This window comes from Zootoca vivipara, chromosome 7 (assembly GCF_965207765.1).
Source record: "Zootoca vivipara chromosome 7, rZooViv2.hap1.1, whole genome shotgun sequence".
NCBI lineage: Eukaryota > Metazoa > Chordata > Lepidosauria > Squamata > Lacertidae > Zootoca > Zootoca vivipara.
The window spans coordinates 82834200-82861092 of record NC_142590.1 but is presented as its reverse complement, the minus strand read 5'-3'; the positions used below and the strand labels follow the sequence as shown (position 1 = coordinate 82861092).

General features: G+C 42.6%; 1 protein-coding gene across 5 annotated transcripts; it reads right to left on the bottom strand.

Moving 5' to 3' along the window:
- Positions 1-141: 141 nt before the first annotated feature.
- On the bottom strand, positions 142-25273 carry STX16 (syntaxin 16). Of its 5 annotated transcripts, none has more exons than XM_035122865.3 (9): positions 24566-24975; positions 17702-17713; positions 13002-13109; positions 11563-11703; positions 10287-10449; positions 9431-9522; positions 8604-8747; positions 8223-8303; positions 142-6565 (listed from the first exon to the last, which is right to left on the bottom strand). In XM_035122865.3, the coding sequence occupies exons 1-9, from the start codon at positions 24698-24700 to the stop codon at positions 6461-6463; spliced, it is 981 nt and encodes a 326-aa protein (XP_034978756.1). In that variant the 5' UTR covers positions 24701-24975; the 3' UTR covers positions 142-6460. The 5 variants fall into 5 exon arrangements, with proteins under 5 accessions (XP_034978756.1, XP_088530807.1, XP_034978759.1 ...); XM_088674681.1 differs by having other exon boundaries at positions 24620-24974; XM_035122868.3 differs by lacking the exon at positions 17702-17713 and having other exon boundaries at positions 24620-25273.
- Between the last annotated feature and the right edge of the window lie 1620 nt (positions 25274-26893).

Below are 26893 nucleotides of genomic sequence, written 5' to 3'. Positions count from 1 at the left end.
GGTAATAATAATAATAATAATAATAATAATTAATGGGCAAAGAATCTGACCTGCTATAAGAGAGCTTCCTCTGTTCAAGAGGTTTGCGAGCCACTAATTGAAGAGGATTTTCAAGGCAATGCAACACCTCGCACACCACACTGGAGATTTGATGGTTTATTCATACATTACAAATTGTTTCACAGAAGTGGAAGAAAATATACTGTACATAGTTGGGCAAGACGTGAGGTCCCTTCTGTTATATATGGCATAGATTCAGGCGGCAATTACGGTATACGGCCATGACAACAATCAACACTGGCTTCTGCTGGAGTTCATACACAGTGGGGCATTGAAGAACAGGGTCTTCCCAGTAATGTTGCCTCCTCATTGTTTTATGTAGGGTGAGCCACAGAACTGAACATTCACTTTGCATGCAAAGATTGAAATGCAAAAAACCATGAGAGCATTCTTAAGTTATATACAGGATTTTATACAGGCAAGGTTTCTCTCATTACTGTAAAAGGATCTGGGCAAGCTTTGTACAAAGCACTGGAACCTGTGTTGAGGAATATTTCATGTACAAGGTTTGTACATAAGCTTCCCTAACAATGGAAAAAAGTTTTGACCATGCAAAGCTCCAAGTGTGGTTCTGGGATCAGGATGAAAATGAGAGTGAGGTCACAAGAGAGCTGCGAAAGAAAGTATGCCTGAAACAGAGAAAAATGGCCCATATCTGCTCTGAGCTAATATTATGAAAACAAAATTAAGCAAGCCTTAAAATGTAAGGGATGCTTCATACATGCTGGTCTTCTATAGTATTCTGTGATTATTTCTTTGTTAAATAAAGTATGTGGCAGTTCCGTCCCTCATCGAGGCACAAATCTAAACAAGTTTAAGGTGTATAGTTCTTAATAAGTATATAGTGAAAGGGACGTCTGGAACCCAGCAGAGGTTCTCAATCCTTGCCCTAATAAGCATCTGTAAATGGGGCTTTCCCCATTTTATCCTCTCTTAATGTTAAAAAGAGGCAGACACAGCAAATGTTAAAAAGAGGCAGACACAGCAGACAGCATTTATTTAGGTTGAAAACTGATTTAACATTGTGAGCATGGCAGACGTAGTTTGAAGTCACTTGCGCTGCCCTAAGAACACATTTTCCTCCCTGCAACAACCTCTTAAAATTTATACCATGAAAATACCAGTTGTGACGGGGATCTATTGGCTAGTGTTTATTACATCAACAACATACCATCCCTCTGAAACTTCAGAGCAATTTTGAAACTCTTTAAAAGAAGTTTGATTTGTTTTAATGATAAAGAGTGAAGGACATCCGTACATACATATAAGCACATACAGTCATACCTTGGTTTAAGTACGCCTCGGTTTGAGTATTTGCAGTTTAAGTACTCTGCGGACCTGTCTGGAAAGGATTAATCCACTTTCCATTACTTTCAATGGGAAAGTTCACTTCAGGTTAAGTTCGCTTCAGGTTAAGTACGGACTTCCGGAACCAATTACACCCATATCTCAGGTTAAGTACGCTTCAGGTTGAGTACTCTGCGGACCCGTCTGGAACAGATTAATCCACTTTCCATTACTTTCAATGGGAAAGTTCGCTTCAGGTTAAGTACGCTTCAGGTTAAGTACAGACTTCCGGAACCAATTGTGTTTGCAAACCAAGGTACCACTGTATCATTTAATGCTTTCCTGTGCCCCAGCTAGCACAGCAGGTAATTCAGTCTCAGCTTTCAAGTTGTGATTAGGGAATATGTGATCCTCACCTCTCACCTTTTTTAGATATAAAAACCTGAATAGTTTCTTCTTCTTCAAAGAACAATATTGTTGAGGCATAGCCAAGGAGGAGATACATGAAACATTGCAGAAGTTTAGAGAAAACATCCCATAAAAGTTTATGATGCCCCCTTAGCTGTACAAAGGTCCACAAAAAAAGAGGCACAGCCACAATCCGTCATGACAATCACTGTCAAATCTCTGCCAATTCATCTGTTAATCTGAGACTTCACTGTTGTCTCCCTGGTCTTTTCCACCCATCCACTGTGAACTATAAGCCTACTGTACTTGTCTGACCGATGTCACACGGCTGGCATGGAAAAAAAAGCATGTTAAAAGCAGTAGAAACTGACTTCGACAATGTTACTGAATTTCAATAAATAAATAATATTAAATAGAACTTTATTCCTCTCCGACTACAGTCATCTGACACAGAAACTACGATGGATGAACAGAAGGAACCTCAGGTCCTAAACCCCTTTGGAATGTACATATCTTACATTGGAGTCCTCAGAAATTGTCCCAATCAAGTTAATAGTTCTCAGAGCAATTGAGGATTTGTGTTAACCTTCAGAAAACACAGCGCACTAGACATTTACAAATGGGTCAAGTACAAGATACAAACAGAACTTCAGAAGCATTTCCCAATAGCCATGGGAAGCTCTGCTGGCTGAAGATAAGATTTTGTTTTAGTGCCTTAAGAGATATGCCTACGCAGGGCTGTGTCTTCACAAAAACAAGTAAGTCCCACAGACATTTAAATCCTGCATCCACAAAGCATAAATTTTTCCTTAGAGTTAGGATGCCCTCCTCCTCCCCACACCTGACCTGCCTTGCTTTATCCACAACCATATTGAGGGGGAAAAAACATTTTAAATATTAGTAACTTTGCTCAAGCTTTCTCCCATATGATTTCCTTTTTTACCCCCTTCCTAGCTTCTACAGCCTGTTATTTTTTTAAAAAAAGGAAAAAAAGAATCTGTGAGTGCTTGGTTTGCTTTTTGGGCACTATATATGAAAATGAAGTTAAGCAAAATTTGCATCCGTTTACTTTGTATGATTTGTTCTGCGCCAGGTATGGCATTTTCTTTTTTAAAAACCCCACATTTTTAGGCAGGATTGGTATGCTAACAATAATAAAGCCTTTATCAGATGCTCCCCTCCTGAGTTTTGTTCTGTGACTAAGTGGACAAGAAGAAGTTGCTGTAAAACAGATTCTCGCAAAAGGGAAACCTAAGTGCCCAGATTTGAGACTTCATATTATAACCATGAAATGATAAGACTCAAAAAGTATTTGTACACCTCTAGGTATGCTAAAAGCACTGAGTTGCATTCAACCGATTATTAATTTTAAGTTAGCAATGCCTATTAATTTAAACAAATTTACTCTGAGTAGGCCTGTCATTAGCTTGCATCATTCTTCACAGGGTTATTTGAGGATGGCAGTGAAATAGATTTAAAACTGCTACCCCCAAAATAAGATTGCTGCCCACTTTTTCCTGTCTGTATTTATAAGCAGAAGGCTTTGAATTTTAAGCCAGAATTAAAAGCAGTCCGCAAAAATACATGCCATTTGCCAGCCATTGTTGCGACAGCGTTTCATGTACAGTACTTATTATTCTGCAACCCCATGGCTGGATAAGTTATTTGTCGTTCTTCCTTCTGTCCCATCAGTGTTTGGATTTGAGGAACATTTCAGCAATTCCTGACTGCCTTTCAGGGTTTGGAAACAGAAAGTCCTCGCAACCACAAGCCTTCATCCCCAACACTGAATCTAAAGTACAGTCACATTGGCTCCCATTCATCTGTTGTAAACTTAGTCCTCATTCTCTCTGCATTGTCAAAGCTTAGAGACTCTACATTTCTTGAAGCAGAAAGCTATTCGTTTCTTCCATAAGCCAGCAGTTACATTGAGCATGGGAAAACAGTCCGAGGGGCAAATTGCATCTCTGTCTGGCCCTTGGAACTACCTCTGGGCCATACCTCTCACTGACTTGCTTTGCATCAAAGTGCTTTTGCAATTGAACATGGATAATGCCTTTCGCTTGCCTAAATAAAGAGGGATGTGCATAGAAACTAGCCAACTGTACAACGGTTAAAATTTACATCTGTGCCCTTGCCTCTTACTGCACCCACTGTTGACATATGGCCCTGGCAATGTTGCCCAGTAGGAAGCAGAGCTCTCAGGCAGAAAAAAAGAAGATTCATTGCCCCTAATATACATGAACAGTGCTAAAAAAATGATAATCTTATCAATGCTGGCATAGTGGGTCACACCATAGAGAGCTTTTGTTCAGGCAGACACTAGATGTGTTCTAGGGTTCGCATTGACCTTAGCAAATTGTTTATGGACAATTTCAACACCATCATGTCAAATTTTGGCAAAGGAAAAAAATAACTTGAAAGGAACTAGGAAGGAAGAGAAAGCACTATGTTGGATTGTTCATGATTTTAATTTAATTCATAGGTTGTAAACCTGTTTCCTGGCTACATCAATTCATCTAAGACTGATATGGCTAGGGGAGGAGACTAAGGATATATGATAGCCATCTTCAAATATCTCAAGGGCTGTCACATGGAAGATGGCCAAGGTTGTTTTCTCCTCCTCCAGAGGGTAGGACCTGAACCAATGATTTCAAGTTACAAGAAAGGGGACTCCTACTCAAGAAGATGAAAAACTTTCTAACAGTAAGAGCTGTTCAACAGTGGAACCATCTCCCTCGGGAGGTGGTGGGGTCTCCTTCCTTGGAGGTTTTTAAGCAGTAGGTCTGGTACACCTGCAACAACACCCAGCTATAAAAGCAGCAACACATTCCTGCAAGGTGGGCAAACTAACTATTCACTGATGCAATTCTAGTCCCCAGTGTTTTGTGGTCTTATGTCATATACTGAATAGTCCATAAAGCAGGAAGTACAGGACAACATCCACCATTCACCACCAGTGCCATGCTCTTTAGTTATACTGCCCCATGATGAAGATGTAGCGTGTTAGACTGAGCTCATTTTATAGCCCTATACGATGATCTGTGGGAGTAAGAGAGATCTGAAAGTGCTGACTTGGAACACAATCCACAGGGAGAAGCCGCGCTGACATAGGGAGCAGCACGAGATCACGACACTGTTATGCTGCATCTCTTTATTCCAGGAGATATTCCTAGGGGGACATTATCCTCTGTTCTAACCAGCAGGCTTAATCCTGGAGTGGATCAAGGCAAGAGTCTCTTTATTGTTTTCATCATTCTACAAAGAAATCTGAGTGGTGCAAAAAGCTGGGGGGGAAAGGTGAGGTGCGGAGGGCACAGACGAGATCACAGTGACTGCAAAACACTGCTAGAGGTACAACCCCACAAGCTTTAAATAAATTATTCACAAAAGGAATGGTATCTTTTAAAACAACAACAACAAAGGAATGGAGCAAAGGTCCCTAAAATTGCCCAGCACTTTTAGGATCCAGTTAAAACTGCTAAAAAATGCTCCCTCGGCAGAGTTGCCAGCTGCATTGGAGGAACCAAGGAGTACAGCATTTTAAATCACAGCTGTTGACCCCCGTTTCTCCTGAGGCTTTCCAGAGCCCGACAGAGGACAAACGTTTTTCAATTTAGATCCACGATTCCAATATATGCATTGGTTAGCTTATTTCACCTGATTTAAGCTACACGTTTGAAAAACCACCACCCCTTTTCCAATTCAGTATTTGGAAGTAGGGGATGAAGGCTGTCACCACTGAGGCTCACATGATAGCGGATAAAGATTTGGGGTCAGGGGAGAGGAGGAGAAGAAGAGCAAAAGATTTCCTTCCACCCGTGCTTAACATTCAAATATTCCAAAATATATGTAGTAGAACAACAGTACAGTAGTACATAAATCAGTTTAGGGGAAGGACATGTGTCGGAGGCACGGCAGGGAGAGAAGAAGCACATTCTGGATTATTTGAAGCCGAGAAAATAATTTAAAATTTCTGTAGCACTCATTATGGTTGGGGAGTTATATTTACACTGCTAAATACCACTCAAGGGAATAATGATAATAATAATAATGGTATGAAGTCACATGATATAAATTATCTGCTGTTTTAAAAAGTGTTTCACTTCCACTAAGTCTACACAGTTCTTAAATCTGGAGGAAAACTAGTTAAAATCAAACACTTTTTACATTTAAGGCAGTTTTACCTCCAACCCACAGTTTTTGGTATCGTCTCCAAAAAGAAACCTAGGCAGCTCACAAAAACCTAAGATTAACCGTAACATAAATGTTGGCAAACAACACTATTGGGTTCTCGATACAACCAGATTATGATGCTTTTCTGAAACATTTCAGTCCGTAACATAATTTTAAAGATGCATTTTAAGTGTTCTACATCCTGGATAAATAGCCAGATGCCTGGTTTGGGAGCATTTCTCAAAATTCCCAATACTTTTTGCTCGCATTTTTGCAAACCACTACCTGCGCAGTCATTTAGCATGTAAAACAGAAAGGGGTTTTGTCCCGTTCCCCCCCCCCCGAAACATTGCACAGATCTTGCACCACTAGGGCTTCTACATTCATTCACAAGGCAGCGTTCCAGAGTGAGAGGCTCAACCACTCGTATCAGCAACAAACAAACCAAAAGGGGGGGGGGAGAAGCACAACACCCCCACCTCCCGAAACGTACAAACACAGAGGAAGAAAAACATCACTGGAGTGCTTCCTAGCGAAATTTGACAGCAATGAGAAGAATGATAAGGACAACTACTATTACAAACAAAATGACAATGACGAGCATCTTCCGATTCTTCTTTTGGTATTGCTCAGCCTGTGGATAAAAGAAAAGAGGAATTCAGTGCACTGGGGAAAAAACAAAAACAACGGAGCAAATTTAATGTAGATCCCTCCATGTAGATACCGCAATTATTTTGAACTTGGTTTCAGCATCAGGGGTAATGTAAGCCATCACTCAAATGTATAATCTGTAACACATGCTAGCGAGGTGTACATACCGAAGAACAAAAGAACAAACCAACCTGGCAGTTTTACCTAACAGTCATTATCTTGCTGACTTTACAACATGGTCCTACTCACATTTTACGTTGACGTCATATGTTTTATTATACAATAACTGTGTTATAAGGAAAGAGGGCTTTTTTTGGTTTCTGCTTCAATGGGACTTACTTCCAGGCAAGCATGCATAGGATTGTAGCCTAAATATATTCCGATTATATAGTGAAGTTTGCATCCCAGGTCCGACTGACCACATTTTTCACTCCACTATTTGATCCCAGCACAACATACATGACGGTTGCTCCATGTTTATCCTTGCAACACACCTAGCTCAGGCTGAGACAATTCAAGCTGATAAAAGTAAATAAATGGAGAGAAGATCCATTTTGCAAAAAAAAAGGGCTTCAGCAAGAGTTGCAGGTTGTGCAAGCACTATCGAAAAGTCGTAATTTAACTTGCAGGGCTGACTGGTATGTCACATTATGTCACTGGTCTTGAAAGACCTACATTGGCTCCCAGTACGTTTCCGAGCACAATTCAAAGTGTTGGTGCTGACCTTTAAAGCCCTAAACGGCCTTGGCCCAGTATACCTGAAGGAGCGTCTCCACCCCCACTGGGGTCCACCGCCGAGGGCCTTCTGGCGGTTCCCTCGCTTCGAGAAGACAAGTTACAGGGAACCAGGCAGAGGGCCTTCTTGGTAGTGGCACCCACCCTATGAAACGCCCTCCCACCAGATGTTAAAGAGAAAAACAACTACCAGACTTTTAGAAGACATCTGAAGGCAACCCTGTTTAGAGAAACTTTTAATGTTTGATTACTGTATTTTGATATTTTGTTGGAAGCCGCCCAGAGTGGTGGGGGAAGCCCAGCCAGATGGGTGGGGTATAAATAATTTATTATTATTATTATTATTATTATTATTATTATTATTATTATTATTATTATGTCATAGTTTAAAACCAACCATTGTTTAATATTAATGAGCAGCATGCTGGTGGACCCCACTGAAGAGCTCTTGCTTTAGCCAGGAAACAACCCATAGCCCTGGCTTGTTGTGATGTCTGAACCCAGGCTCAAGGTTCTCTGCTTATTGCTCCTTGTTTGCTTGAAGAAAACAAGCTACAAGCCCAGATTCAGACCCTGGCTCATTTCCCTGTAGGCACCAGTATTCACATTAAGCCATAGTTTGTTACCAAGTATGGTTTGATGTGACATACAAACCAGCTTGCTACGTTGCCAGCGTTTGAAAGCTAGGTGTTCAGTTGCGGCCAGGAGCCAGCTGTGAAATCATTGTCCAATATGGCTCACTTTAAGCTGTTTGCATCCTGTTCGTCTAAACTACCTGTTGAAACCCCATGGAAAACAGACTGCCATAGAAAGAGACACCTTGCCTCAAGTTTCTACCTGGTCTTTCATAGCCGTTCCTAGACAGAATCAGTACTGACGCAGATTGGAAGACACTTTGTGCTTACCTTATGCAGCTGTTTCAACCCTTCTTCTGTTTTAACATATGATTGTTCAACATTGTAGTCAATCCTATCCAAAACTGTACCCTGAAAAGAAGAACACATGCTCATTATTAAAGGGATATTGTACAAGAAATAAAAGGATGGTGGCTGGCAAAATTTTGGTTGGGCCGTGATATTTAAGTTTTCTGTTTTCATCACGATAAAGCTTGTGCTGCAGGTATTTAGGAAAGTGTGTCATTACACAGAGGGGCATTGTCTCCTCCTCTATAGAAAAATACACCTGTTGCTCTGTGCACATCTATGGGCATTGGGCAGGGAAGGAGTTTCCATGTAAGGGAACTTCATATGATGCAAGTAACATAGCAGAACCTTAGAGAGACTTACCTGTTCTACTATCATTGATCCCAAGTCCCTAAAAATTTCATTGAGATCAGAAATGGACTGTACAATTTGTCGGATTTCTCGCTCCCGCTCTTCCACCAACACTGTGTTTTGTTCCACTAATACTAGCTGGTCACCTGTAAAGCCCTTATTTAAAGAAAGAAAAGATATTGAGTGTAAATAGTGTACCGTAAATAGTTGCTAATATCCCACAATTTTACAAATACCAAAAGCAAGGACTAATCTAACTCAATCATTTTCAACTAATTCTTATTCTCTTTTGACCCCAACCTACAACATACCAAACTTTTTTTATATATAAAAAAAATCATACATCTCCATTCTCTCTCTTTTTCTCGAAATAAATAAAAAAATTGCAATGGTGATATTGGGGCAACCCTGCTTAGGCCCAGGTGTGACTCATTTGTGGGTCCCAACTAAGAAACCAGTAGAAACACAATGGTTTAAAAATCCAGAGCCAGCACATTTTCCCCTCTCAGAACCTTTGGCAGAAAGGCTGGCGAAAGATCTCTGTTCCCTGGGGCTGATGGGAGGTGTAGTTCAGCAACATCTGGGCGTGCCAAGGTTCCCCACACCTGCTATACTAGGATGGCCTGGTTGTTACAAATGGCAACTCATTAACATAAATCTCTTCCCCACCCCTCACCGAAGTCAGGGACACATAGAAAGATCAACTGCCAAACAGATATCAGATTACTATTCATTTGTTTTGTGGAACAAGAATGCTGCATTTGTTCTACCGGATGAAAATTAAAATAGCGCCTTTTCAAATACAACCATTATTCATCTTTAACAGTTCCTGCACTTACCCGATCGTATAGTGTTGTGTCCTCGCCATCATCCATAAGGGGAACTGAAGTGTCAAAGAAATGTTTGGATCTTTCTTCTCGATTCTTCATACCTGGCAGGAGCAAGAAAAAACCCTGTGACTATAAATGAAGCATTTATTAAAGCATACAAATGCAAACTTGGGTAGGTTGAGAAATTGAAACCATACGAATAACTTGAACAGTTTTGTACCACCTGGCTACAATATCATCAATTATATGACAGATTTAACCCTGACAATCAAATAGGTTTCCAAAAAGAAGAATCAAAATTCCTGTTAGATTTTTGGGGGGATTGTTCAAAAGTTCTTTCAAAAATGTTCAATTGACTACTGTATGTTTAATTAATAAGATACAAAAATACAACCACAATAACAAAGTTACAAAATAATAACAAGGAAGTCACACACAGGTGGAGGGAAGACACAGGGCAAGAAATAAGAACCAAATAAGAAATGGCTAAATGTTGGTACATAATGAAATGTGGAAATGTGAATTTACAAATATAATGTATATGTATTACTAGGTAAAGATTTCATATATGTATTGCAACATTAATAAAAAGAGAGAGAGAGAGAAATTACCTGTCCCCGTTCCCCAAAACTGAAACAGAAGTGGCCACTGTGTTTTACAAATAAATAAATATTTCTCATCTGCTTCCCACCAGAGCCCCAAGGAAATGGCCATAATCTAACCAACCCAATCAGGCTTATTAGTGCTAGTTCCCTAATGAACATAGCGCCTAGTAGGAACGGAGAAAAATTAATCTAGCCCAGTGTTAAACTGTTAACACCATCTATAGAGGGTGCTCTGCAAGCAAATGGCACAAGCTCCTTACGTTTGAGATAGTCAGACTGCCCGTGCCTAAAGCTGGTGGACAGGTCCTGAAGTGACTGCGCTAAGCAAGACACAACATTCTTCAGAAGCTGCCGCTCTTGGTCTGTGCAGCTTCGAGACTTGCTGTGTAACGTCTGGACTGCTCGCTGACACCTGTGGAACAACTTGTGGGGGAAGACAGAAGAGAAGAAATTTCTAGTAGCAGGAAAGCCCTTCTGTTTGCTCAATTCTAAAAAAAACCAATTAAGAAATTAGCATTCTAACTGAAATATTATTTTTCAGCTATCACTTACAGAGTTGTATGAATGTGCAAATATCTTTTAATGGCTGGACCTAATCTATCCTTACAGTAAATTGTGTGTGCTAAGTCCCTGGTTATTCCCATTGTGCAATGGTGGAACTGAAGTGGCTGGGAATGCCTGCCTAAATCAAAGAGAACCGATCTGTTTGGTTCTCTTGAAGTTGCTTGCCTCTCTTTGGGGCATTTATCAGGTGCCTTCTCCACAAAAAGCTACTCAAGCCACATCACTTTAAAACAAAACAAGACCACCATATCAAACTCCTGCATAAAAACATTACTCGTTTTATTACCTTCCAGAGCCATTAAACCCATGCAAACAGTGAGCAGCAATAACAGATCACAAAAACTAGAAGTAACAAAGTCAATCATCAGAATCTGCTCAGTATTAGGAAAGGATTTCTAGAGGAGAAATCTCTTTGCAAACTGACATGAACCAACCAGAGAACAGGTTGGAAAGAAAGCTTCCTTAAACATAAATTCCATAAAGGGATGCCCGGATTGAAAGAGACCTTGTTCTCTTTCACCTGAGCAATTCATGGCTCAGGGGAGTAGAAAGTCTCCTCTGCAGATCTCAGGCAGGATGAACAACAGGTGAACCCAGATCACTATTTGCCACACGATAAACTTGTAGTGCAGTAACCACTTAGGTGTTTTGTGCGAATAAATATTTTAAGTGCAGTTGTTGTACGGCTTTTGCTAATTTCCCTAAGCAAAAAGGATTTGACTGATTAAATTTGTCAGTTGCTTTATCTTGCCCAGGGCAAACCAAAGCCACTTGTAACCCACTTCAAGAGCTCAATGAAACTATTTTAAGGAAGGTAAACATAACAAATAAATTTAACAAATAAAGCAACCTAACCTCTGAGCTGCAGTAGCAATTTCAGTCACTGACTGATCGAAAAATGAAAACACTAGCACGAGAAATGAAAAAGACACCAAGACTCATTTATGGAGAGAGAAACCCCCTCATTGGCACCTGTGTAATTTCTTGGGTAGTTATTTCTATTGCGTGCTCTTCTTCACTGCTGTCATCCAGAGTTGGCCTGTTTAAATGCTTGTCATGCAGACTGGCTAATTCTTTCATCTTCTGTTTTATCCTGGAGACCTCATACCGGATCTAAAAGAGCAATAAAAATTAGGGCAAATTTAGTACGGTTCTGAACAACAGCAGATAAAAATAGATAAATGATGGGACCATGATGAAGCAAAATCATATTTGCTATCCATAGAGAAATCACTCCATAAGCATTCTCTTAGCAACCTTCCGGACATGATGCTTTAATTCAATGACCAGAGGAAAGCAAGTCTGGCTCGAATTTAGACCATTCCTCCTCCATATAATTGGTGGGTGGGTGTGTTTGTGTGTGTGAGAGAGAGGAGATGTCAAGGGCTATATTTGGTGACTTACTTACTTACTTCATGGTCAAGTGACTGCATCATTCCAACCTGAACTCAAGATGGCTTTGTGTGTGTGATAGCCACAATCAAGCCAGCCCCCAGCACTTCTATGATTAGGGGGGGGGGGTCAAGGCTTTCAGATCCAAGAGAATAATTTCCAGCAAGCTCAAGTCTGAGATCTAGAAACAGAAATCAGAGCAGGGCTATGCAGATGAACTAGTAAAGCAGTTTTCAACAACTCCCATTAAGTTCCAGGCAAACAGAATGCCGTAAGATAGCTTGAGGGGCTGACAACATCTGCTGCCCCTAAGAAATGGAAGCCACAGTATAGACGACAGTCTTCTGCAAAGCAGCTAGGTGTTTTTTTTCCTAACACACAAAACTTCCCACTCTCCTTTAAATTTTAAGCTTGTTTGTATGCCTGTAAACTTGTGTAAGTTACCTGTTGTTACTTACAAGACCAGGCATCTAATGGTACTTTATCAGAGGTAAAGATTTCCCCAAAACTTTTAGTAGTACCACTGCCGTCAGTTTGAAGTTGTTCTCTGACCCTGAAAGGATATTGGGAAGGCAAAGCAAGCGGCTCCACTCGTTCAAAACTTTTCTCTACTTTTTTTGAAAGGAAAAAAATAATTTTGCTGGCTTCCTTGCCGGCAACAGCAAGCTCACCTCTTTTGCCAAGCATTCAAGATGTGAAATAAGTTTCACTGCTGCTGATTTGGTGGTTTTACAATCTGGCTGTAATATGTTCCTACTTCAAGGGTGGTATTCAACTAGTAGACCTATTGAAATTAATGGACCGACTTAGTCATGGGGGTCTACTCCAAGAAAAATTTAATTGAACACCACCCCATGTGTCTTTTCAACAACTGTGGATTTCTAACTTTTGTGTTTTGCCCTGAACAATGGAAGAGCTATATATAAATTAAGTGAACAAGGAGATATTAAGAAACTTTACTGCTGCTTTCCCAGAAAGATAGCTGCACGTTAAGTTGCACCCATGGCATGTAAACTCACTTCTTCCACTCCATCAATCCATTTTGGAGGTAGCCTCTTAGTTACACAGATAGCTGCTTCAGGGTCTAAACTGATCCCCGACACCAGTGCCATGCGGTCATCTGCGAGCTGTAGAAAGTATACAAAGAATGGTTAGTTTATGATTACAACCCAGAGTGAAAGGCCAAGATTCCTTAACTTTAGGCAAAGGTGTTTCTGGGAATTCGCAGGCTTCTTGAACTCTTAGCAGTGGTTCTCCAAGAAGAAAGCCAGCTATGGCAGGAAAAGCTTCCCTGGCCACTTTGCCCATCATTACTGATCATTCCCCTGCAGTTCAGATTTACAGAGAAAAGCTGGGTGTGTTCTGCCTGGCCAGCATTTTATGAACCAAGACATATTCCTTTTCCACAGAACTGTTCCTCTGCAGTTAATAGAGGCAAGCAAAGGGTTGCTCAGTAGACAAATGGGTATGGAAAGGGTTCTCCGACGTTACAGTGAAAACCCACCACTTTACAGTAAGGGTGATGGCTCTGTAAGGTAAAGGTAAAGGGACCCCTGACTGTTAGGTCCAGTCGTGGACGACTCTGGGGTTGCGGCGCTCATCTCGCTTTACTGGCCGAGGGAGCCGGCGTACAGCTTCTGGGTCATGTGGCCAGCATGACTAAACCGCTTCTGGCAAACCAGAGCAGCACACGGAAACGCCGTTTACCTTCCCGCCGGAGCGGTACCTATTTATCTACTTGCATTTTGACGTGCTTTTGAACTGCTAGGTTGGCAGGAGAAGGGACCGAGTAACAGGAGCTCACCCCATCGCGGGGATTCGAACTGCCGACCTTCTGATCAGCAAGCCCTAGGCTCTGTGGTTTAACCCACAGCACCACCCGTGTCCCAACAGCACCACCTGCGTCTGGCTCTGTACTGGGTACTTAAAATATTTAAACCTCTTATGAGCCAGCCATCGCATTCATAGCTTTTGCAAATTATCAATTCCCAAAGAGTCAATACATTACCCTTCCTGAGTAAAGAACCCTGCATAAAAAGAAGCCAATTCTCTCTCTCTCTTACCCAAATCAAAAGTTGTGGGTGGGCAGGAGAATGGGACAAAGAAGAAACGGGATTCAAAGGGTGGAAAGGTTTGTCCCATCAACTAACCAAGTCCACTCTTGGCCACCTATTGTCAGTTTAATGCCACAAAGGGCTACTGAAGCAAAACAAGTGGGAAAAAAAAGGATTTGGTGTTTTGTTTTTAAATACCACCTTCCTGGTTATACATAAGTACTCTGTAATAAAGAAGGAATACAAGCTTAACACATTGAAGAAGGTTCTGAAGGCTCCCATGGGGAAGGGCTGGTATGATTCTATTCTATGATTCTACAATCTCGGTGGTTACAGCATCTGCTTTGTGTTCCTTGAAGGCCCCAGGTTTGATTTCCAGGTAGATCTGGGAAAGCACCTGGTCTGCCAATCAGTGGAGATAATACTGCGCTGGATGGACCAGCGGTCTGAGGCAGCTTCTTGGGCTCCCAAGACTGGGAGCTACTAAAAGGAAAGCTTTCATAGAATCATAGAGTTGGAAGAGACCACAAGGGCCATCCAGTCCAACCCCCTGCCAAGCAGGAAACACCATCAAAGCATTCTTGACATATGCCTGTCAAGCCTCTGCTTAAAGACCTCCAAAGAAGGAGACTCCACCACACTCCTTGGTAGCAAATTTCACTGCCGAACAGCTCTTACTGTCAGGAAGTTCTTCCTAATGTTTAGGTGGAATCTTCTTTCTTGTAGTTTGAATCCATTGCTCCGTGTCCGCTTCTCTGGAGCAGCAGAAAACAACCTCCCTCCCTCCTCTATATGACATCCTTTTATATATTTGAACATGGCTATCATAACACCCCTTAACCTTCTCTTCTCCAGGCTAAACATACCCAGCTCCCTAAGCTGTTCTTCATAAGGCATCGTTTCCAGGCCTTTGACCATTTTGGTTGCCCTCTTCTGGACACGTTCCAGCTTGTCTGTATCCTTCTTGAACTGTGGTGCCCAGAACTGGACACAGTACTCCAGGTACACCAAGCTTTGCCTTGGTGTTTTCTTTTCAAAGATGTTATGTCCTCATTCTAAAGATATGCATCTCTCTAACCGTGTGCAGAGGGTTGGCTTGGATATGCCCAGTGGGCAACATAGTCCTGGCAGCTCTGTCTTGTAAGCAGCCCCAAAGTTTAAGGACACCCTTCCCCACCCCAAATGAAAGATCTTTTGTAAGTGTCGCCTACATTGTTCTACCTAGCCTGGCTAAAGCCAAGAATTTTAAGTATGCATTTGATCTAATTTGCACATTTTGTGACCCACCTCAAGCCTTCAAGATGGTGAAGGCCTGAAGTCCAATTCTCTGCCCCCTCAGTAAATAGTCATAGGGGAGGAAATTGAAGCAGAGGGAGAGAGGAAATCCCTACCTTAAGCTCATAAAGAAGCAACAGGCCTAAGAACAGAACTTCACTATCCGTGTCTGCGATACAATTCTGAGGCACTGCCTTTCCAGCTAAATCCTGTCTACTTCCTCCCGCTAGGCATGGCTGGCTGTAGGTCACTCCTGGCAAAGCAACGAATGGAAAGGCATTGTTCCTTCAGGAAGCTATACAAAAGATGGGGAATTTTGCTTTTAAAATTAAAGGAAGTGCCGGATTAAGATATCCTCCAGCAAATATGGTGCTCGACATATCACTTTAAAATTGGTAAATTAGAAACATCTCATTTTGGTGGGAGGGGAGTCTTGTTATCCCTAGGAAACATTTTCAAGGAACTCGGCTGCTGATTTCACGAAACGCAGATACTGTGTGCAGTTCACAGCTCACATCAGCACCATTAGCTATAATGCCAAGTGAGACTTGTGCCTTCCGATTTATAGACTTAAACTTAAGAGATGTTGTACAAAAACAAAGATAATAATGTACAAGTCAAGTCTCAGGCACACTTGGCACTACCTGTGTTATTTTGTTTTCCCCTTCACATATTTAAATGCGAACACCTGAATAAGCATGTCTGCAGCGCTCCAACCCCTGGTGAATCTTTACCTGGATTTCTTTCTTTTTTTTAAGCTCAATAATATTTCCACTTACCTTTGGGGAGGTGGGTAGGGAGAGTAAGCATTGCAAAGAGGCCAGTAACAATGAGTTAGTTCTGCCCAGAGGTCGCCAGGGCTCCCATCTCAAAGTGGAAGCACCACAGCTAGTTGTATAATCTCTGGGAGGTGAAGGGAGCAGCTGACAGTTTTCTGACTGGGTTGTGCGCATCCTTGGGCCTTAAAGGATCTTTGATATAACTTATTTGGGTGCTATAGTACATTGTCTTTTCTTGAAAATAATAGCAAGAGAGAAGGCAAAAAAAAAAAAACCACCCTTGGAACTCAGCCTATTATCTCTCTTGGTATTCTGGCTGAGGCAGCCTCTCCCTCCCAAAACCCTGCTAGATCTAGCTTTCAAAATTCTTATTTTCCTTGTAAATGGTTTTTGCTGCTTCATTGACAGTGTTTTAAATAGTGCTTATTGTTCCCCAACAGTATAATGTAAACTGCTTTGTGAGGCTTGCCTGAAAAGCAGTATAGGCGACAGCTGCATATTCCTGCATTGCAGGGGGTTGGACTAGATGATTCTCAGGGTCCCTTCCAACTCTCCAATTCTATGATTCTATATGGATTTTTAACTAAACAAATGACAAAGCACACATACAGGGTCTTTACAAATACAGTGTTGTACAGTGGCCAGAGCAGGGCTGGGGTGCATGCGGTCCTCAAGGTGTTATTTTGGACCACAACTCCCATCAGCCATGGCCACTTACCATGGTGGATGGAGCTGCTGGCTGCTAGCAGCCCAACAACATCTGGAGGGTCACAGGCTCCCTATCCTTTGGCTAAAGTGTTGAGACAGAGATGGAAATTTAATTCCAAACCCATCCACGAAGCAAACCGGGTGACCTTGAGTGAGTGAGCGAGTCACTTTCTTTCAGCCTAAGGAACCTCACTGAGCTGTTGCAAAGAGAAAATGCAAGCCACCCTGACCACTGACAGGACAGAGATGTGAAACAAACAGAATAGATTTGACTATCTGTGCCATCCTAAGCAAGTCCTACTAAGTCCAATGGGGCAACCCAGTCAAATGGGAGGCATATAAATAATAAATTAGTGATATTATTATAAAAACTTACCGGTAATAGAAAATGTGCTTAGGGTTGCAACCTAAGATGTACTGAGTGAACCTTTGCCAGTTCCCCCCCCCCCATTGGCCTTATTAGTTTCTTGATATGATGGTCAAGGGATTTTCTATCTGCGGTGGCAATCTATGCTTGAAACCTATCACAACTTCAGATCTGACCTAAAAGCAGCCCAGTTCATTGTATTAGTCAAGTATTATGATGAATTTGTGCCTGGGTTTTTGGGTGTGTGTGTGTGTGTTTGTTGCGACTCAATGGTTTCTCCTCTCCTCTCCATATTCAATCTAAATATGAATGTAGGCTTGACCACCTCAGCATTCATGGGGGGGGGAATCATTTCAGTTATATGGAAGTAAAGCATGCAAGCTAGCTGCAAGACCTCAAATACACCCCACTACCAAAGCAGCCTTTCATGCTGCCCTACAGTAACCCAGGTCTGATAGCCCTCAGCTAGACTGGTATAAGGCAACTTCCTTTGACATTTTCCATGAAAGAGAAGCATTAGACAAAGAGGACTATACCTCATCCAGCTCCTGTGGTAGATTGTAGGTCCCATCAGCCCCATCCATATAGGGACAGCAAAAGTGTAAGAGAGGGAAACAAAAGAACAGGACAGAGCATAGGGTACAGTCAGTTGAAGAAACAAAGGAATTTTATTGATCAACATTGCCAGTTTATCAATGCAACAAAAACAGTCTTCTAAAAGCAGTTTCAGCTTTTAAGTAGACTAGCATTTAGCTTTGCGGATAGCTCCATATTTCCCCTTTTCAAATCATTTCAAACCAATTTTCTTGATCTGCAAAAAAATACACATTTTTAAAACCTTACATAACTAACTTTTTTTTATAAAAAAAAGTAAATAAAAATTAAACGCAGGTTAGAACCCAGGTCCAGTGCAAACTGTGATTGATAACGACAGGCATGTATTCTACTCTAAACAAATTTACAGAATCTGAGAGTTTGGGGGTATATACACATTCCAATTTAATTAATTGCAAACTGTGGTTACCGGGGATGGCAGTGGTAACATTTAGCAGCCATGAGATGGTAGCTGAAGGGAACCCACTGAGCATTATGCACAGAGAAACATTTCAATGAACAGGCTTGTGTCTATGCAGCCTCCTTGCATGTGAATATCCCCCGAGCTCAGGCTGGATTTCTGAACAGAGGAGGCTCAAGAAATGTGTGGGTAAGACAGGCATTATTCACAGAACATTGCTTGGCTATAAACTGTTCTTTCAAAACTGGCTGCAACCTGGAAAATTCCGTTTACATTTGACACAGGCCGTCCTGCATCTACAGCTTGCCTTGCACATTAGTGCTATGCACAATCTTCCTCACCTGCTAAGCCCAGTGAGGCCTCAACCTTGCCTCGCAGCAGCTAAGAAAGGGGGTGCGTGATAGGACAAAGCTGAAGGTGTGGTGACAGCACCCCACACCACGGCATAAGGAGAACGAAAGAGGAAAAGAATTCTCTGGGTTGGAACCTGGAAAGCCCATTAGAAACATATGTTTGGCACATGTTTGGCACTAGGCAAGTGCCCTGGCCAGGAGCAAGTGAAATAGCAGGAGTTGGGCAAAGGAATCTCTTTAGCCATGGACTTTGGGTGCATCCCAGCTTTCTAACAGTATTTTCCTTTTTTAAATAAGTTATTAATGGCTCTCTGTTAACAAATGCATCCTGCATTTGGCTAGTGAATTAGAAGTTTGCTAGTGCATTTTGGCCGTGAATTTTATCCCAATGAACTATAGCAGCCTTCCTCAACCTTGTATTTTGCACTACAACTACCGTCAGCACTTGGGGGGCACCAGGGTTGTGAAAGGCTGAACTACGGTCAGGGATTTTTATCTTTGCATATATATATATATATATATATATATATATATATATATATATATATTGTCAGCATGTCTAGCTTTAGAAATAAAGTGTTACAAGCACAGTCAGGTTAAAAGGCTGGTCATATCACCTAGTTTGGCTATTCGGAAGGATTTAAATATACAGTCCTACCTCGGCTTCCGGGTGCCTTGGGAGTTGAACGTTCCGGCTCCCGAACGATCGAAAACTGGAAGTGAATGTTCCGGTTTTTTAACGTTCCTTTGGAAGCCGAATGTCCAACAGGGCTTCCAATTGGCTGCAGAAGCCACGCTTTGGAAGTCAAACATTTCAGAAATCGAACGGACTTCCAGAACGGATTCTGTTTGACTTCCGAGGTACGACTGTAAACTCACAACAGGAATAGACAACAGTATTTATAAAAGGAAAAGAATGCAGGGTGAGCATTTCTGTTAAGAATATACCGCTAACCAAAGGAGATAGGCAGGCTTATTCTGTATTGCAAGCCCCTTGCTCAGAGCCCTGCTCAGTGCTTTGCAGTGACCAGCTGATCAAGCAAGTCCTGTGTGACAGTATGAAATCCTGAAAAAAGGGGGACTTCAAGCACCTATCAACTGATGTCGCTGTGACATCAGGTGATTGACGGATGGGTAGCACTGCCCACTTGCCAAATTTGGCATGTGATGGATTGGGGAGATAAGGATCCGACCTGCTGGCCAACTCTCATTTCCTGCCCCTCCTGTGCATCCACAGGTGGTAAGTTCCTCTTACTTAGTTCAAATTGAGCAAAGGAACAACAGCTGGCTTTGACATTATTTGAACCAGGGCCTAAAACAACATTTATTTTCTACTCACATTAGCACACAGTTTGCAAATATGATGCTCTTTTATACTTAACTAACCATTTTTATTCTATTACCCTTTTCGAAAGAACCTGCATTTGACTAGGCACTTACTTATTATTATTATTATTATTATTATTATTATTATTATTATTATTACTTACTATTATTAGCTTGAGACTTTACAAAGCAGAATTAAAACTGCAATGCCCATGAAATTATAATCTGGACAAACAATTGGGAAGAAATGGCAGTGCAGTGCCAAAGTAAAGCACATTGGAACTACCCTGCCAGATGTGACCTTTGCCATTGTAAAAAGAAAAGAAAAAAGTTAATTTAAAATGGTATAAATTTGATTTCACAAGTTGCTGGTTACAAAGCAAACTATTTACACAGTTGAGTCAATGGAATGGGAAGAGTTGAAATTTAAGTCTGAAGAACTGCCTATTCATACAGAAAGTGCATTAATGCAAAAGATGTATTTATTGCAGGCCTTTTTAAAGATAGATGGATTTTCTGGGTCAAATAGGAAATGAGTACAGAACACAACTGATCCAGTTTGTGTTGGTTACCAGCCAGAAAAATCTGCTTATTTTACAGTAAGCAATACGGCAATGTCAACTGAGTCTCTTGGTTTAACATAGAGTTAAAGAACAGTTCATACAGGGATATTTTATTCATATTAATAGTGACTCTTTTTAAAAGAAGAAAACCTTTCATACTGTGTTTTTAATAGTGATTATTCCACATGCAATTTCAAACAGCAATGGCAAATGTTCCAGGATCTGGACTCACGTTTTTAAATATATATAACTTGATCTTTTAATGTGCATGCAGTGTTGCATTCCCTGAGAACAAAACGGCCTTTGAAACTTCTATTACAGTATCCCACAATGGCACATGCTGAAAAGTGCAGCAGAGAAGAGACCAAATGTATTTCCCCAATACCAGCAATTTGCCTCTTTCTTTAGAGCAGCCTTCTCAACCTTGTGCCCCCAGATGTTGTTAGACTACAAATCCCATCATCTCTAGCCAGCAGAGCCAGCAGCCCGAGATGACAGGGATTGTAGAACACCACCTGGGGGCGCAAGGTTGGGAAGTGACACTTTACAAGCTACCTGGAAAAAATGCGTGTCGAGAAGCAGTAACCCATCTGTAGATCACCAAGCTTGACAACAGGCACATATGTAAGGAAGCTGTGATTGGCCAACTCCTTCCGTTGTGTGTGCAAAATGCACACAAGTGCGATTGTCAAGACATGATGATCTATGGATGCCATGCCACACAGATGTGCTTTCACATAGGAAATGTATAACATGGGAAGTAGATCTTGCTCCACTCCAATATCAAAACTTTTAGGGTTTGGGTGGATAAAGGAGGAGCTGCAATCTGTTCAACAACATCCATCTAGCATGGTCAGCCTCAGGGAACTGGACTCTCTTCTCCAGTGTGAATGAAAGAGACCACGTGCCATGCAATATGGCTCTTAGCTTGTGGCTCGTTCATTCACTGATTCATTCTTCCTCCTTTTTAGAAGGCCCCTGGAATCCACAGACATTTTACACAGTTTTCAGATAATGTGATTTCAGTAATCCCTGCGAGAGACACAGCTGCCCACGGTAGACAGCCAAACGAGAGGTGTACAGCAATCTACCTACTGTAGCCACCCCGGTTAAACGTGGAAAAGTGGGAACAAAGAGGATGAGGTTCTCCTGAAATGGAGCACTAAAATGGAGTCTCAATAGGAGACAGGATGCTTAACCTTCCTGCACCTCTGCTCAATCCAAATTCTCCACAGAAAGGTTTGGTATTGCTCATCCCAGTCCTAGATTATCTGAAGGAACACTTAGTTCCTTACGATACTGTATGCTTGTTAAGACCTGCCAAGAAGTCTCTGTGCCTCACCATTAAAGGTAAAGGAACCCTTGACTGTTAGGTCCAGTCATGACCAACTCTGGGGTTGTGGCGCTCATCTCGCGTTATTGGCCGAGGAAGCCAGTGTACAGCTTCCAGGTCATGTGGCCAGCATGACAAAGCCGCTTCTGGCGAACCAGAGCAGCACACGGAAACGCCATTTACCTTCCCGCTTGGAGCGGTACCTATTTATCTACCTGCACTTTCAAACTGCTAGGTTGGCAGGAGCTGGGACCGAGCAACAGGAGCTCACCCCGTCGTAGGGATTCGAACTGCCGACCTTCTGATCAGCAAGCGCTAGGCTCTGTGGTTTAACCCACATGGACAGGGGCTTCTTGGAAGCAGCCAACAGGTTTTGGAAAGGCTCCCTTACGTCTCTCTTTTTAACAAATGATTATTCTCATTCCTTTTCATCAGAGTTCCATTCTTCCAACTGTTATATATTTACCAGCTCCTTAACTACTGAGCATTAATTTTGATTGACTTTTATTTTGTTGTATTATGTGTTTTTCTTCTCTTCTCAGCTACCAGGTGCCTTTGGTTAAAAAAGCAGCATGCAAATCAACATTAACATGATCTGATAGGAGCAGGAGTCCAATTCAGACCAGGTGGGCGAAGTGCATTGGAAAAAAGGGGGGGGCGTCTTTCCTTCAAGTAGAAAGGAAGAGATGTTATAAGAGGGCTTAAAACTCTGCCAACAGAATTTAGTAATAACCAAATTAATCAATTCGTTTTACACTGGCTGTAATAAATTACATAGGAATCAGGCAGTTCCCCCCCATTCTAACACACAGCCTTCAAATAAAGCCTTCCCATGTGGTATAACATAGCAGTTATGTACACAAAAGTACTCGAGCACCAGGGAAATGGTAATTAGGATCTTTTATTATCTATCCAAACCCACAATAGACACTTTCTTTTAAATTACAAGAGTCTCTAAATGTCTGAAGAAGACTATACAATTTTGTGCAAATCAGCTGCTAAGATGCCAATTAACCTATACCTCAAAGTATTGTTTAAAGGTATAAATTACTGTACGGGTGTTTTCTTTTACACACATTACTAGCATGAGGATACATTTTATCTCTGGCCTAACAAAAACAGAGCTGGAGGACAAAAAAAACAAAACAAAAAACAACGGCTGCAATCTTATACCCACTTTCTTGGGAGCAAGCCCCACTGAACTCACTGGGACTTACTTTTGAGTGGGCATGCATAGGAAGGATAGCACTGTAACAAGGTAACAGTCTAACAACATAGAACCTGCATGCAGTTTTCAACTAATTTTCAACGTGTAGAGAAACACTTGCACACCAGTTGAATACAGCACTCAGCAGTTGCATAGCACAAAACAGAACACAAGATCATTGTTCCTTGCACCGGTGCCTCAGAGATCAATGTAAATCAGGCACCCCCAAACTCAGCCCTCCAGATGTTTTGGGACTACAACTCCCATCATCCCTAGCTAACAGGATCAGTGGTCAGGGGCGATGGGAACTGTAGTCCCAAAACATCTGGAGGGCTGAGTTTGGGGGTGCATGGTGTAAATTAAGATTATTTTTCATTCACTAAAGGAGAATACAATTGGGGGAAAGAGGAGAGGGCAACAATTTAATGTTTTGTGAACAGAATTACTGTACCAGTAAGCTGAAAAGTAAGCAAAATCAATCGACAAGACAGGTGTCTGATATGAAAACACACACACAGAGAGAGAAAGAAAGAAAGAAATTATAGTGACATGTATACTTATGAGGAGCAAAATCCCTAAACTATCCTAACTGCAGCACCAAGTTGGTGCCTAGCGATTTGATTCTGGCTTCATTTATTTTATTCTGGCATCTAGGAATATTTTCCTATCACCTTTTACCAAATTAATTGTAACATAAAGATGGAGAAGGGAAAGTTGACAAAAAATAGAAATGGATATTGGGATATATGATAGCAACTGGTTTTTTATTAGGTTGTCTGTTCAACTTCAGAGTGCTTTAGAAAAACAGCAAGAAGACTCTTTGCCCTTTAATAGAGCAGGACATTGAACCAGAGTAACTTCCTCAAGAACACTCAGCAGATCAAAAGAAAGCATAGGCATGGGTGGGGAGATTCAAGGCCACACCCACTTTTAATTGCCACATTTATCTATCTAAATCAGTTCAAGTGACAAGAAACAATTCAGGCAGTACTTTGTAGAAGGAGGGACTGCAGAAAGGGGCTAGCTTAATTGCTAATGGTCCTAGATTTCCATGGAACAAAAATAGCTGAGACACAGAACAGAAATCCCATGCTCCAAGTCTGCAATTTGACAGGAGAACAGGGAAAGAAAAGCATTCACTTCTGCATCTAAAAGCACAATAAAAATTGACTAGCTGTGACTGGCTGCAGTTCCTTGCTGAACTACACAGGGAGCAAACCTACTTAAGTTTTTCTGATTGCAAGGTGTTAAACGACCTACCATTAGAAAACTCCCTCTGCTACAACAGTTGTTGTTTTTTTTAAATGCAAGCACACCAGTTTCGGAACAGGGTAATTCCTTAAAAGCCAGGGTGTCCCTCAATGTATGCAAATCCTAACAGTGGACATTGAACTGGGGGCGGGGGTGGGAGCAAACACCTATTGGAGCAAACACATTTTTAAATATACAGTACATATAAGAAGAGACAGGCAAGGAAGGTAGGTTGAGGAAAGGGGGAAAGAAGACACAAGGATGGCATGCTTGCCGTCTGACAGCCCTATAACGCAGCTGGCACTTAAGAAACAGCGAAATGTGGGATACAGTAGGACGAAGGGAGACTCACCGCAGCAGCCATGCTACGTGAAGTCAGAGGGCTGGAGGAGCCGTAACTACTCACTTGCTCGGCCAGCAGCTGCCGGCTTTGGATCGCGTTGTTCCGCAACAACAAGAACGCGTCTGTTAAACGCCGGGTGGCCATGGCTCTAAACCCCCCTATGGGGAAAACACCACGCGCACACCCGGGGTGACCTATCCACTGGGCCCTATAGTCTCCTCAGGGGCCCTGATCCCAACTCCGACCCTCTCCTAGTTTCCCCTCAGGGCGGAGCCCATTCAAAATCCTGCGGATGGCGGAGAGCTTGAAACGCTCCCGGGACTCACCCCAAACCCCCTCACTCGGTTTCCTAGGGGCACCTGCAAATTTCCGAGGAGGACCCCCCCTTGCTTCCCCTCATGGGAACCCTGCCCCCCTCCACCCCTCCTGCGCCCCTGTCTTGATGAGGGTCACCTTTCCTGAGGCCTCCGCCCCCCGAGCCTCTTCCTCAAAACCTCCCGGGGCGGACACAGGGCGAGCCCCCGGAAGGCTCTTCCTCTCCCCACCCCCACCCCCCGTCAGGAACGGGGAAGGATCCTAGCCCCGGCCCCCTCCAGCCCCCCACATCGTTTCCCTATCCGGACCCGGATGGACCCCACTGTAACCCCGCCGCCAGCCGCGGCTCACTTCCGCATCGTGCAACTAGGACACGCTTCCCCCGCGCCTCCAGGAAGCGGCGCTCTAAACTTCCGGCCGCGCGCCGGGCCCGTAAGTAGGCGGGGAAGGAGGGAGAGGGTGGGAGCGGCGCCGGCCAAAGAGCTAGCGGTGGTAATGATTCGCAAGCGAAACTTCCGGCTCCCGGTTTTTCGTCAGGTCGCCGACTAGGCGACGCGTAGGGCGAGGAGTCGGCGTGGAGGTTGTGGATGGCGCAGCCGGCAGAGTGTGAGACTCTTTAATGCCAGGGTCCTGAGTTCGAGACCCGTGATCTCCGGGTATAGGGAGGTGTATAAATTCAATAAATAATAATAATAATAATATTCCTGTATTGCAGCGGGTTGGACGATAGATGAGTGGAGTCCCTTGAGTGGAGGAATAAGTACCGGTAGACAAGTTCCTTTGTTGAGAAGGATTGCTATGGTCGGAAGCTGGCTGAAGTCTAGCGGTGGACTTCATGGAAGCTGGGCAGATGTTGGTGGGTGGGTGGAAGCTGGTGGAGCTCTCCCTCCAGTTCACCTCCAGAAAGCCGGTCAATAGGAACTGGTGGATATTCGTGGACTGAATCAGGGGACATGAATGTGAATGAATGGGGGAAGCAAATGTGGCTCTACCGGTGTTCTTGGCGTGCTATGGTCCAAGGGGTCACGAAGAGTCGGACACGACTAAACAACAACAACAACCGGTGTTCTTCATAGATGTTGACTGCCACGTGTTCTTGAACGAGAGGTTTTGAATGTTGCCAAGGAGAAATGGTGCTTGCATGTGCTTGCACGTGAGGCATAAAAGGTGAAAAGGGTTTGTGCATGGGCGTGATGAAACCCATGGAAGTTGGCAGGCTGAGTTTAGTGGAAGATGGGCGGGATATAAATAAGAAAATTAATAAAATTATTATAAGTCACCAGCCAGAAGTCCGTGGTGATGCTGTTGGAGAGCCTTTCACATTCATTGTCTGTCTCTTGGACTGAAGCCAGGAGAGATTTTGTCAAGACCACCCCATGGAAAGCAAGGGTGAGAACTGCAGGGCTGCTGGGCCGAGTGACAAATAAATAAGAAATTTTAAAAAAATCATTGCTGAGGTGCCCCCATTTCTTTCTCACATGAACACACAGCGATGCTGTTGCAGCTTAATAACAGCAGGGAACACTATCCAGTACCAGGGAAAATATACAAAGCGACCACACCAGACATGTACATGCATGTATCCCCTCATGCGCTCTCTCTCACTTCAAATATACCGGTACATCTCTTTGTCTTTCCCAGTCCAAGTGCATCTCACAAACCACACAGATAACAAATTCATATCTCTCTCAAAACTGCACACCTCCCTCTTTCACATATATGGGCATCTGCAGGAATTTTTCAGGCACAGGGGTGGGGTGGAGAGGAGAGGGGCATGGAGAGAGTGGAGCTGGCTAATTTCTCAAAAAAGTTTTTGAGAAGAATGGTATACAGTATATGTATGTTTCGCTTCACAAGATTCCGGAAATGCTAGAAACTTCTTTGTTTTCAAATGAAAGCTGGGAATTATAGATCCTGGGATATTTTTGCCACTTTGATTAGTTCCAAACATAGTTCGTTGATGCCCAAAGAAGGTGTTCGCAGGTGCAACTCATTACCATGCTTAAAACCATGGAGCCACCT

Coding starts and splice junctions, on each gene's coding strand:
- STX16 (XM_035122865.3), bottom strand. CDS start 24,700: ATGGCCACCCGGCGTTTAACAGACGCGTTCTTGTTGTTGCGGAACAAC. Junction 11,704..13,001: donor GGATTGATGGAGTGGAAGAA/GTGAGTTTACAT, acceptor TTGCTCTTTTAG/ATCCGGTATGAGGTCTCCAG. Junction 8,748..9,430: donor ACACAACACTATACGATCGG/GTAAGTGCAGGA, acceptor TCTTTAAATAAG/GGCTTTACAGGTGACCAGCT.